The sequence below is a fragment of the Engraulis encrasicolus genome, chromosome 23 (genome assembly GCF_034702125.1).
Source record: "Engraulis encrasicolus isolate BLACKSEA-1 chromosome 23, IST_EnEncr_1.0, whole genome shotgun sequence".
Lineage (NCBI taxonomy): Eukaryota > Metazoa > Chordata > Actinopteri > Clupeiformes > Engraulidae > Engraulis > Engraulis encrasicolus.
The window spans coordinates 44,015,517-44,028,016 of NC_085879.1; the positions used below are offsets into that span (position 1 = coordinate 44,015,517).

At 41.0% G+C, this 12,500-nt stretch overlaps 2 protein-coding genes across 2 annotated transcripts in view; both read left to right on the plus strand.

Moving 5' to 3' along the window:
• The window catches only part of LOC134440030 (aminopeptidase N-like), a 42,546-nt gene that overhangs the window by 29,992 nt on the left and 54 nt on the right, over positions 1–12,500 (plus strand). The window contains exons 22-24 of the mRNA XM_063189957.1: positions 9,427–9,567; positions 10,980–11,061; positions 12,375–12,500. The exon at positions 12,375–12,500 is cut by the window's right edge and continues 54 nt beyond it. Coding sequence (XP_063046027.1) covers positions 9,427–9,567; positions 10,980–11,061; positions 12,375–12,500 — 349 coding nt within the window. The remainder of the gene's footprint in view (positions 1–9,426; positions 9,568–10,979; positions 11,062–12,374) is intronic.
• LOC134440236 (aminopeptidase N-like) overlaps positions 1–12,500 on the plus strand; it is a 59,498-nt gene that overhangs the window by 2,514 nt on the left and 44,484 nt on the right. The window lies entirely within an intron of this gene.

Below are 12,500 nucleotides of genomic sequence, written 5' to 3' on the forward strand. Positions count from 1 at the left end.
ACATCAAAACATCCCTGCAACCTTTTAAGGCTATGCTTAGTCATGGTTGATGCGAAAAGCACAATATATTAGCAATCTGATGCGTTGATGAATTGACTCTCCTAAAACATCTAACAACAGATTTTTCAGTGGTTTGCAATAGTATCAGATGTACTTTGAGCATAATAAATGTTTGCCCAGTTTTTGGTGACTAGAAAGGCCTCAATTTCAAGATGGCCGCCACCAGGCCCACAAAATGAGCATTGTCTGAAAATGACCATACAATGACCGGAAATTGTGATGTTTGATATGCATTTTGACAATGTAATATTCTTAATACCATCCTTACTTCATGGGTAAGTAATTATAAATACATTTTGACATTGAGAAAATCTATTATCAACATAAATAAAAATAAACGTATTGAATTAAATTACATCGAAATTAATGAAATAGAGCTGGCATGTGTTGGCTCAGAATCATGTGAAGCCAAGCAATATAGGTGTTTTACTCCATGTTTTCTGACTTAATCAGTTCATGTTCTGAGTAATTGCACTACTGTACTGTTAACAACAATGTGAAAATCCCACTTTTCAGCTATTCTGAAGATTTAGAATCAGCATACTTTTATTTGATATTTCCTAACTCCTTGTTGGCAGCACAGTGCATACAATTTCTCACAAAGAAATTCACCCATTATTGCTTTAAAACATGCAACACGCCAGCCAGCTCCAGCACATTGCTATTTTCCTGCAATTTGCCAGAAGACTCCATCCCAATTTCCATGGTAACACAACATGCCCAACAACTAGGATACTAAACGATGCAACATCTACAGCAGGGTTTCCCTAATGGGGGAACACGGCCTGCTATAAGTTTGGGAACCGCTGATATACAGTATTAAGCCAGTGGGGTATACTGAGAACATGGTTAAGTAATAAACCATTAAGTTAACCAACAAGGAATGGTAAATTTGCTAATAGATATACCTATGATTTAGTTAAGAAAATGAGGGCTCCAGGTTATTCTATTAAATGATTTGCCTTTAACACAAGGTTAACTTGACATGTTTCACCACTAAACCAGCTTCTTAGTATACACCCCCCAGGAGGCACTTTGATTTAAAATCAAAGCTCATAAAACCATTATCTCCAGGCACATCTGTGAGAAACACTGTGTCTGTGTCAAACTCTGTGTCTGCCACGATCAACCTATGAAAACCAGCTGGTTCAGACAATGGCCAAAGAGTTGTGTGCGCAAAGACTGAGCAGATTTGCTAAACTATCTCTTTACCAACAAGGCATGATCCCATCATGTTTCAAAGCTATCACCATCAAAGTTGTCCCAAAGAAATCATTCCTATTCTGATGCCAAGCATCATGAAATGCTTTGAAGGGCTAGTCTTGTCGCACATCCAACAACAAATACACCCATCCACCTTCTTCTTGATCACATTGTATGCTCAGCCAGGTCTTCCATAGAGGATGCAATTTCTCCAGTCCTCCCATCCATCTCTATAAAAAGACTAATATGAGAGAATGCCCTGACATATGAGGATGCTGGTCATGGATTACAATCCAGCATTCAGCAAGACTTCTTTAGCCAAGCACCAAATGCCAAGAACCTCATTTACCATAACCCAAGGTGTGCTCAGTCCTCAGTGCTAAACAACCTATTAGCACCAACCCTATTTGGAAGTTTGCAGACGACAGAGTTCTAGTGGATATCCTCACCATCGGTTGATAAGACTGGTTGACATTGTTGATGTGGTACAGACACAACAACCTCCTGCTGACAGGTAGCGAGACTGAAGAGATTGTTGTCAACTTCCACACCCAATACCGAGGGCAAGCCCAACACCCTTCACACCCTTCACCCATCACTGGTTTTGTTACTGGTGTAGAGAGAGTGAGCTACACAAAATCCATGGAGAGATGCATGAGTGAGGCTCTCTACTGGGACACCAACCCTTCGTCACTGAAATAGCGCACTAATGCCACTGCTTCATGAGCATTTGCTCAGCTAGTGCCACTCATCCAATCATCTATGTGAGCTGTGGCAAAAAGGTTTGCTATGTCCCTAACCACATTGTCCAGAGCATGGAGGAGATGCCAGTACACCAAGGTACATGGAGTAGGCCATAGGATGGTTTTACAATCCAGCAGTGGGATCACTATCTCCTTCCTTGTGCCAGGTGCCACAGGAAGAGCGCTACCAGGGCCCTGCAGATTGAGCTTTATAGGCCACTAATGTCAAGTGCTCAAATGGTCAGAAACAATAACAATTCTTGATAGTGACTTTCAAAACACCACCACGGTTGCTTTATATGGTGTGTGTGTGTGTGTGTGTGTGTGTGTGTGTGTGTGTGTGTGTGTGTGTGTGTGTGTGTGTGTTTTGAGAGTGAGTCTGGAGATGTTCATGAGATGGCAGAGAGAGAGCAGATTTAGTTACTATTTTGATGTGGGACTGAATTGATATTGATGAATCTAGGATAAAGGATGAATGCAGGGACTGAGTGTGACATATTGCTGCCGGTTTTATAGGTAGTGAAACCAGACGAGTGCTGTGCCAGATAATCCAATGAACTCCAGTGTACTGTAGGGAGCGATTTGCATATACCAGAGAGAATTAAGACTGGCACATTCACCATTGGTTCCCTGTGTTCTTCATAGATGAGAGCAGGTTCACACTGAAGACATGTGACAGACATGACAAAGTCTGGAGAGAACATGGAGAATGTTGTTATGCTGCCTGCAACATCATTTATGAACAGCACAAGGCGCCGATGGTGAATTTGCCATTTTGGTGTTCCCTGTTCTTACGCAAACTGCCCCCTACAGTGCTGCTCAGAAAGCATAGGCCCCATGTGTGGATTAGGGTGGCAGATGTCCGTCATAAGAACGGACAGTCTGTCTTTTCAGTGCCTTGTCCGGCGTACGGCACCGCATTAAGCCAAGCTAAAATGCATGAAATTGCATCTAAGAAACACACTTTTTCTTGGGGGAGGACCCCTACACCCCCCCATCCAAAAATATGTCCTCCTTTTACCTGTCACGGAGATGGTCACCTTAGTGTGGATACCAGGTCCTTATACCCTCATCATGAAGTCTGTTTTTGACCATTTGAACAGCAGAATGTAGGCCTACATTAGTTGCCTGTAAAGCTCATTTTGCAGAGCTCCAGCAGTGCTCTTCCTGTGCCACTTGGCACACAGGAGATATTAAACCATCCTATGGTCTCCTCTACATTCCCTGGTGTACTGGCATATCTCCTGGCATCTCCTCCATGCTCTGGGCAGTGCTGAGGGACACAGAATACTTTGCACTATTGGCCATGTGCACTAGACCCACTCTGTTCTCTAGTCTATGCCATAACATATATGTACTGCTTTTATTACTGTTGCTGACAATTTACTTTGGTCTAGCATTTCTTTGTGGGCACTGTAGTAGTTTCAGATTATCTTTTTTTGTGCCTCTGCACATCAGATGCTGTCCTGTTTTGCAATTCCACATGTGTCCTGTCTTGTCTTCACATGTTTGAAACACACATTTGGTCTTTTGTATGAGTTTCTACCTTTCTACCATCATCACTTTACAAAACCACACAGTTGTAGTGAACTTCTTTCATATGAAATTGTACTTATCACTTACCCATCAAGCAGATATAATAATTATATATTATTATAATATGACATGGTCAAAACATTTATGAAATACCACTGTTCCGAGTCATTTTAAGGTTATTTTTGGGCCATGATCATGCAAAGGGTCTGTTGGCGACCATCTTGAAATTGAGACCTTTTTTAAAAGTCAGAGTTTGGTAAACTTTTATTATGTTCTACGTACATCTGATACTGAAACCACTGAAAAAATCTGTTGCTAGAAGTTTTAGGAGGGTCAAGTCATCAATGCATCTCAATGCATCAGATTGCTAATATTTTGTGCTTTTCGCATCAACCATGACTGAGTATAGCCTTAAAAGGTTGCAGGGATGTTTTGATGTTAATGACAGTATGTATGGAAGTCACCTGAAGTCAAGGAATGTATTTAGTCATAAATGCTTGCAATTTCTGTAATCTTTGCACTATTTTTGAAAACTTAGACATTAGTTAATGTCCGAATCTATAGAATATTTGATATATTTTAGTCAATTTTGTCCAACAAAGTAGTCTAAACATGTTTTTATGAACCCAATGACCCTTCCAATCAATTCCCCATGCTGGAATTATGTGGAAAAGTGGTCTAATTTGTCTTTGTACCATGTCTGGTTCAAAAGTTATGTGACTAGTCAAATGTCAGAATTGCACAAATCGCTATTGCACAGTTTCCAAGATAACCTCTGAAAAACAGTCATGGGACAATTTGCAGCAATGTTAACATCTTTTATTGTTAACTAGACATATTAAGAAGCCTGAAAAAATGGGTGTCAACAACAATTACGGGGGGTGCGCGTGGACCCCCTATAATGACTAGACTAATTTGGCCTAATTATAATGTTTGGAAGCAGAATTTTGGTCACAACCTCAACACAAACAATATTCCGCGCACCCCCTGAAATCTCCGCACCCCAGGTTAAGAACCACTGCATTAGTGCATGCAGTGTCCATCATTCAAGCACTGCTTTTTTGACCATTGTTACGGCAGCATACAGGCACTTTCAGTGTACTGAATTTGCCGAAATGTTCAGCGTCAGCGCCCGACGCACTGAAACATAGTGCCGGAAGGGAACAATTTTGTGATATGAGACATAGCATAAGTATGTGTGAACGCTATGTGTGTACTATTTTTAGGCTATTGTAAAACCACCTCATGTCGCGTGGCCTTCAGATCCTACAGGTATTAGAAGAATCGGTTAGATTACAGTCACTCAACAGGAGGTAATAAACCTCACCAGTTTGAGCCCAGGTCAGATCTGAGAAGGACAGAAAAGAAACATTTAGTAGTACTACTGTCTGCACATTATTTGTGTCCTCTATGTTACATTTTAGAACGTTTTCTTTATGGCGTAAGTTGATTTTATTTCCTATGAATGTTAATACATTCATCTGGAACTATGGCAGACGCATAGCTCTCATAGGGTGTGGTTTTATTTAAAAAAAACAACCCTTGCACATCATTGGAAAAACCTCATCTGACATTTTTAATGAGGTGCTACTTAAACTACTCACAGATTCAAAAATACAGCTGAAATGACAGAATCAATGGCAATGCGTGAGTCCATGCGAGTTGTGTGTCCATTGTTGTCTGTCACGTTTCACTTATTCATTTTTCTCTTATTTTCCCCATTTTAATTTGGACTGAAGTGGGTGGTGGTGAATTACACAGTCTCTATGAATTGAAAACCTACGAGGTAGCCCGACTCTTGCCAGACCCTGGTCTGGAGGTCTGGGGGACCTCCGGATTTGCCCTGATCCCAAACCAAAATGCAGTAGAACCAGTCAGGATCGTGGTATTTTCACGTGACAGTTCTTTCAGAAATAAAGGTCGGTACTCACATGGACTCACTCGACATTAATTCTGTAATTTTATCAGTAACAGAACCCATTAATCTAGAGAGTCAGGTTACCTATGACGATACTCCACTGTCACAATAATAAGCTATACTACCCTACAATTTCAGAACGCAGTATAATTCAAAATGGCAAACTGAGAAAAAAGGCTTTAAAGTTTCCTTTCTGGCCACGCGACTGTGTTGGAGGTAAAGTGGTGATGACACTTCCATATAATACTTTTTTATGGTGGAAATTTATGCACACAAGAAAAAAACGAAAAAAAACCAACATTGTCATTAATTTCTAGCTGAAAAATCAATATACTGCGTTCTGTTGTGGTATTACTGTCTACACCAAAACCACGGTGTCAATGGAGAAGTGCAGTATAATTCGCATTATACTGCGTTCTTGGCTAGTACGACGTAACCTCCTAAAACCAAAAAGCGCAGTATAATCAGTTTTTCTCGTTTTTTTCCGAAACGGGACCAAGTTGCACCAAAAAAATTTAACACAAGAAAAAGGAGATATTTTAAAGCCAATTTCCGGTCTAAACCCATTTTCGACCATTTTCAAGATACTGCGTTCTGATATTGTAGGGCAGTATAGATGAGCATCTTTTGACAGTTTGTTCACACATATAGATTGTGTGTGAGTGCGTGTGTGTGTGTGACCTCATGTGTGTCTCCACATAAGTGTTTTTGCCTGTGACTCTGCATGAATCACCTATTGCACAAATATTGCATGGATGTTGAGATTTTATACCACACAGGCGCGTCGAGAGACGTGGGCATTCGGGGCTACAGCCCCGGATCTCCGGGGATTAGCCCCGAATCTCTCTGGACTGGACTGACATAATATGTATAATAATAATAATATGATTAAGAAGAAATAGTAGAGAAGAGCTCCGTGGACCACACTGTGAGCAGTGATACCGCTCCTGTCATTATGCAACTTTGTAACCAGCACAGACCGCACGATTCTGACACGATGATCGATGTAGATATGGAACTGTAGGCTACAAATACAGTAACAACTTTCCAACCGAAGCCGCTATCCACCTTGTTAGTAGATCTAGCCTCGTTGTAGTGATGTCATGCTGCTGTCAACCAATCAGGTGTCAGTTATATGCTGGCATGAACAGAGCCAGGCGGGCTCGTGGTTTATGAAATGCAATTGATCTGGAATGTTTAATATCTCGATAACTCAATGACTTCTGGAAGAAATAGGGATCCCACTACGTTTCATTTTTAGATCATTCAGGGTTTTTTTTTTAGCAGCCATAGGTCACAATGTTGACATTTTCCTCTCATTTTAGCATCCACTATTGAATCACACTATATCTAGCTGTACATATCTAAATGGATATTTGGGCTCAATCTTCAAGTAACAGGACAGCGTAGCCTAAGGTAGGACATCTGTTTTTTTTTCCTGATGTGCTCGCCGAAGCACTGGTGTCAATGTTGTTGTCATGTTTTCTACTTGTCTTCAGTCAAGCTCTTGTTGTAACTCGCCTTCATTTCAAAGCACCCATTCTATCATGTCACCAAGCTAACACCCCCTTTCAAACAGACACACCTTTCCTAAATTCATAGGGCTGGCAGCGTGATTTAGTTATACCATGTGTAATGTGATGTGTGTAGATTCGCTTGTGTTTGTTGGCTATCTGCATGTTTGTGTAGTTTTGGGCAAGCTCCAAAGACTGCTAGAACTACTCGTAATTTGCTAACCTAGTGAGCTAACATTTAGCTCCACCACGTAGACAAGCTACCTCCAATAGAAATGGCAAGCTACAACCATGTGGGAAATGTAGCGAACTACATTACAAGCTACTTCAACTAGAAATTCAAAATTACGGCATATTTGAATTATTTGGGCTGCAAAAATGGCATCTGAAGACATTATTGTCTGTTGGATTATGATAGCCCCCATGATATTTTTGGAATGGGTATGGTCAATCAGCTGGCTTTCATGCTTCAGTCTCCTGTCTCCCTTTGTGCGCGCGCGTGTGTGTTTGTGTGTGTGTGTGTTTGCCTCGTCATGAGCGATGTGCGAGTTTGATTGCACCTTGTGTTTTGATATCGATCTGATGGAGGCAGTGAGCTCGCACATGAAGTGTCAATAGAACCAAAGGTGTGGACAGTCGGGTGTATGATTTGCTTGCGCAAGACATTTTTGGGAGATTATGGTCCATGGTCTGTCAACTAGCGCTCCTCCTCTCCTGTCTCCAGTGTGTGTGTGTTTGTGTGTGTCTGTCGCTTGTTTTGAGAGTTTGGCAAACGAGTATGCAGACCCGTATGGATGTTGCGCATGGAAATGTTCAGTTTTTAATCATCATTTTGTGTTATCATGTACTGTCATGCAGAGAGCAAAAACCGTGGTTAGTGCCTCGCATTGCGACTGACTGTGCAAGAGCAGCGCACTGTTTTGAGACAGCATAGCCGAGCTTACATGTCATGAGTGTTACTGTAAATATGCCTATAACGTAAGGCATGTTTTTTCACTATCACTATGCTAATTCTCTCACAATATCCACTAGGCTACTCGGCACTGTCGCACTATTAAATGCGGTCTCTTTTTATATGCACTGCAAGTAATCGTGACGCCAACACTACATTTGATAATGATTGAACTGGCCTCGCCCCAGGGCAGAATCCTGACATGATGTTTAGTTTAGTTTAGTTTNTGACTGTGTGTNCGTGTGTGTGTGCTCTCGTTATTTCCTCTTTATTATAAAAAAAAAAAAAAAAACAACTAACCGATCTTTGTAATTGCACTTGTTGTTCTGTATATCTCCTGTGCACTTTGTATTTGCTTGTGATGTTGGCTTGATTATGTCCTCTTCTGAAAGTCGCTTTGGTTATAAAGCGTCTGCCAAATGCAATGTAATGTAATAATGTAATTTATCCAAAAAAGTAGTTAGCTTGCATTACTGTAACCCAATGAGGGTGACATTGGGCCAAATCCAGAAAAGAACGGCAAGGTCCTTAATGAAAGTAGCCTACACTGTAAAGATGGGAAAACTGCCCATTAAGACTATGGTGTCAAAAGTACATTTTCCCCTTTGTGTACGCCTAGAATGGCCCAATTTGACCTTGATTTTCCAAAAACTCCGCACCTCGGAAGGGGGAAACCCCCCTTCCGCACCAACCCCCCTCTCGGTCGCTTCGCTCCCTCGACTAGGCTGCCGCTCCACGCTAAATTTCTTCTTTTTTTTTTTTGCTGGGCTACAGCCCCGGATCTTTGCGCAACCTAATGACGCCCCTGATACCACATATTGTACAAATGTAACCATGGATGTTGAGATTTTATACCACATATTGCACAAATGTAACCATGGATGATGAGTTTTTATACCACCTATTGCAAAAATGTAACCATGGATGATGAGTTTTTATACCAGCAAAACAGTGGTAAGGAGGACGTGTGGGCTATTACTATTACACTTTTCGTATGCCAAGTGTGTGTATTTGTGTAGTTTACCATGTCAAATACTCTGAAGCATCGTTACCAGTGTTTGATAACTTATTTTGAAATATTCATTTCCGATTATTCATTTTCACCGAATTGCACAAGCGCAGCCATGAACGATGACCGTGTGGAAAACAAGCTAGCAGGAAGAAAGAATTACAGAATAGTGTTGTAGTCTGTATCACTAAATATGGAGCAAGATGTGACGTAGGTTACCTACTGTATAATGATGCTCCACTGTCATCATGATAAACTACTGGTGAGCATATTTTGTCAGTTTGTTTACACGTATACGTACTGTAGAATCGTTTTAAGAGCCATAAAATAAATGACATTACTAGCACTTACAAACTCCCAACATGCACAGGCTTTCTTTGGAGGTCCCACTCTTGAAACGTTTTATATCCTCTGATGAATCGTACAAACACATACAGCTCATAAATTAATAAGTAAGACTTAAGACTTCCCTGCCCTCAATTCTCCGCAAGGTACCTGTACTACGTGGTGGACCCAGATAAGAACCTGCACCTGGAGATAGGGGAGACCCTGGGACGCGTGGCCAGCAACCCACTGGGACAGTCCCACGCCTGGGGCTTTGTGGAATCCAAATGGGAAGACATCGTTTACAGGCAAGGCAGATTACATTACATTACATTACATTAAACTTAGCTCACGCTTTTGTCCAGAGCGACTTACAGGGTATTAGTTACAGTCCCTGAAGCATTGTGGCTTTAGGACGGTGCCTTCCTCAAGGGCACTTCAGCTATGGATGACTGTGTAATAATTGTAGGATTGTTGCATGTATTGTTGCTGTTGCATGAAGATGACTAACCTAAGTAACTGAACCTTGATCAAAGGGCATTAGTCATAGTTTAAGGTGTAAGAGACCACCCACATCAATACTACAGGCATGGGACTGTAGACCAGTCAAAGTAGGTAGTGGTGCGTACAACCGAATTGTACGTACAGGACAAAAACAATGAAGCAAAGCAACAATGAAAATAAAGTTGAATGTCTGCACATGCGCTGCCGTTAAGTGAAGGTGTTTGAGCTATTTGGTCTTCATGAGAATACTGATGACAGTCTGACATTCCACTTTATTTTCATGGGACAAGCAATCTTCCAATTCCACCACCACATACCTGTCAACTTTGAGCTCCCAAAATCCGGGAAAATTCCCATATTTTAAGCCAAAATCCGGGAAATGTTCTAAAGGCCAATTTTTGACAGTCATCGGGATGACAGACAGATCGGACTTTCCACTCTGCTTTTCACAACAGCGCGCGTGAAAGACAGATCTAAAATCCCTCAGCACACGTTTTACAGCGTGGAGAAACAATGCAATGAAAACAAAACAATGAAATGAGCGCAATGCGTTTCTTCTTGTTGTTTTGTCGCATAAGTTGTCTGTTCGTGCAAAACTTCATGCTGGTAGACCTACAGGTTGTGATTAGGTTAATCGCATGATTCGCTGTTCCGAGACTGTTTTATGCGTTGCATGAACTGACGGTTTCTGAGGAAAAGAGTGGCACAAGCGCTACGGAGCTCGAGGTTGACAGCTCGTATTTTCAAGGAACTTCAATTCATGGCATACCGTCTTCTGGCAGGCAGCTTGATAAGCAAGTCCCTCGTCTCTCTCTTCAAGAGGGGGTGTGGCTCGTCGGACAGGGCCGTGGGTAGCCTATAAATAGCCTACTGGACCGACGGTGTTTTTTGATAATGTGAAAAATCCAGGATATTTCCGGGGAAAAAATCTAATCGGGAAGAAATCGGAAAATGAATCAAAATTAGGGAGTTTCCCGGGAAATTAGGGATGGTTGACAGGTATGCACCACCACCCTCATAACCTTTAGCCCAGAGACCTCATTGGAGTATTTTAAAACATTCTTGTCTATGTGGTGACCGGTTACCACACTTGATGATATTTTGTATACATATCACATGCTTTGCAGCTCAGCCTTTGGACTTAAGGGCAGAGGGCATGAATTCAAACCAAGTCTCATAACATAACGTCATGTTTTCTTTCTCTCTTTTTTGGCAGTTATGGTTCAACGTCCAATGAACCTGCAGATATCCTTCTCAAAGTGACAGAGAGGTTTTCCTCCACAGATAAACTTTATGAGGTAAGTGTGTTCCATGGCCAAAGGTGCACAAGATTTCCCGTCGCTTAGATCACAACGTGATAAGCATAACCCCACAAAAGATATTTGGAAACACTTACATGGGACACATGGGACATGGGACGTTTATTTCCGAATTAACCAAATGAAAATTAATTCAGCTTTACAAACATCATGTAAACACCTCACAATTTAGAATTATTTGGAATTTAAGTTCACCCTGAATAAATTGGGTGTTTTTCCCATTGTTAATTTCAAATAACTTCATTCCTCTGTGATGTGTACAGTTAATTCCGCTGCTACACGATGACATAAGAGGCAATTACGCAGACCCAGAGTGTGCATCCTCTGTCCAATCAAAATGTTTCCTAATCCCTAGACATTTATTGGGAAAATAATTTCAATTCCGTACAATTGAATTCCGTTCTTCTTAGTTGGAATGGCAATGTTTGCATACGGCTGTCATGTAAACGTCAAAAGAATGACGACACATTTCAGGAACATTAGTGACACATTACTGATGTTAATTCTGTTGTCATAATGTGTCACTCGGTTTTTGAATGTGAAATTGACTTTGTTTTGGAGTCACAACTTGACATGAGGCAAGCTTGCATTATTTGCTGATGGCTTTGTCATGACAACTAGAGATCAGCCCAAAAAACAATATATTCACAATATTGTCATACTAGACATTTTAACCCTTTATGAATGTGTTCACAGGATCTAAAAAATGTTCTAATGAATATATGGTAACACTTTATTTTAGGGATACATCTATAAGCACTAATACATACAATGTTAATGCCTGCATAAGTAACTTGTAAGGCATGTACTAAGCAAATGCTAAGGCCTACTAGGTCCTTACTAAGGTTAAATTGGTAATAAATCCCTTATTGTGCATGAACAAGACATTTGCGAATACATGCCGAACAAATGTTTGATTTTGCTTTGTACATGCCTTATAAGTTACTTATATTGGCACATTGTATGTATTAGTGCTAATAGATGTATCCCTAAAATAAAGTGTTACCGAATATGTAAAAAACATGTTTTGCTAAAAAGGTTTGCACACTCTTCGGGATTTTGCTTCTTTTATGTTCTTTTCGGCTGTTTATTTAATTCATTTTCCAGGGGATGAGGTCAGGAAATGTCATCTCCTGCCAAAAGAAGGAAATGGCAGGCAGATGATGTCAGAAAATGTCATCTCCTGCCAAATGAACAACACGTAAATAAACAGCTGCAAAAGAACGTTAAAGAAGAAAATCCCAGGGGGGACAGGTTGTTTTCTATGATTTGCTCTTCTTTTTGCCTTGCAGTTGGAGAAGTTCAAGTCTAGGTTCAAGTACAGGCATGGGAAAGTGATGGATCATGGATCCAGCTTGGCATTAGGGGCGGTAGAGAAGGCCATCGAAAGAACCAAGCGGAACATCAGATGGCTGGAG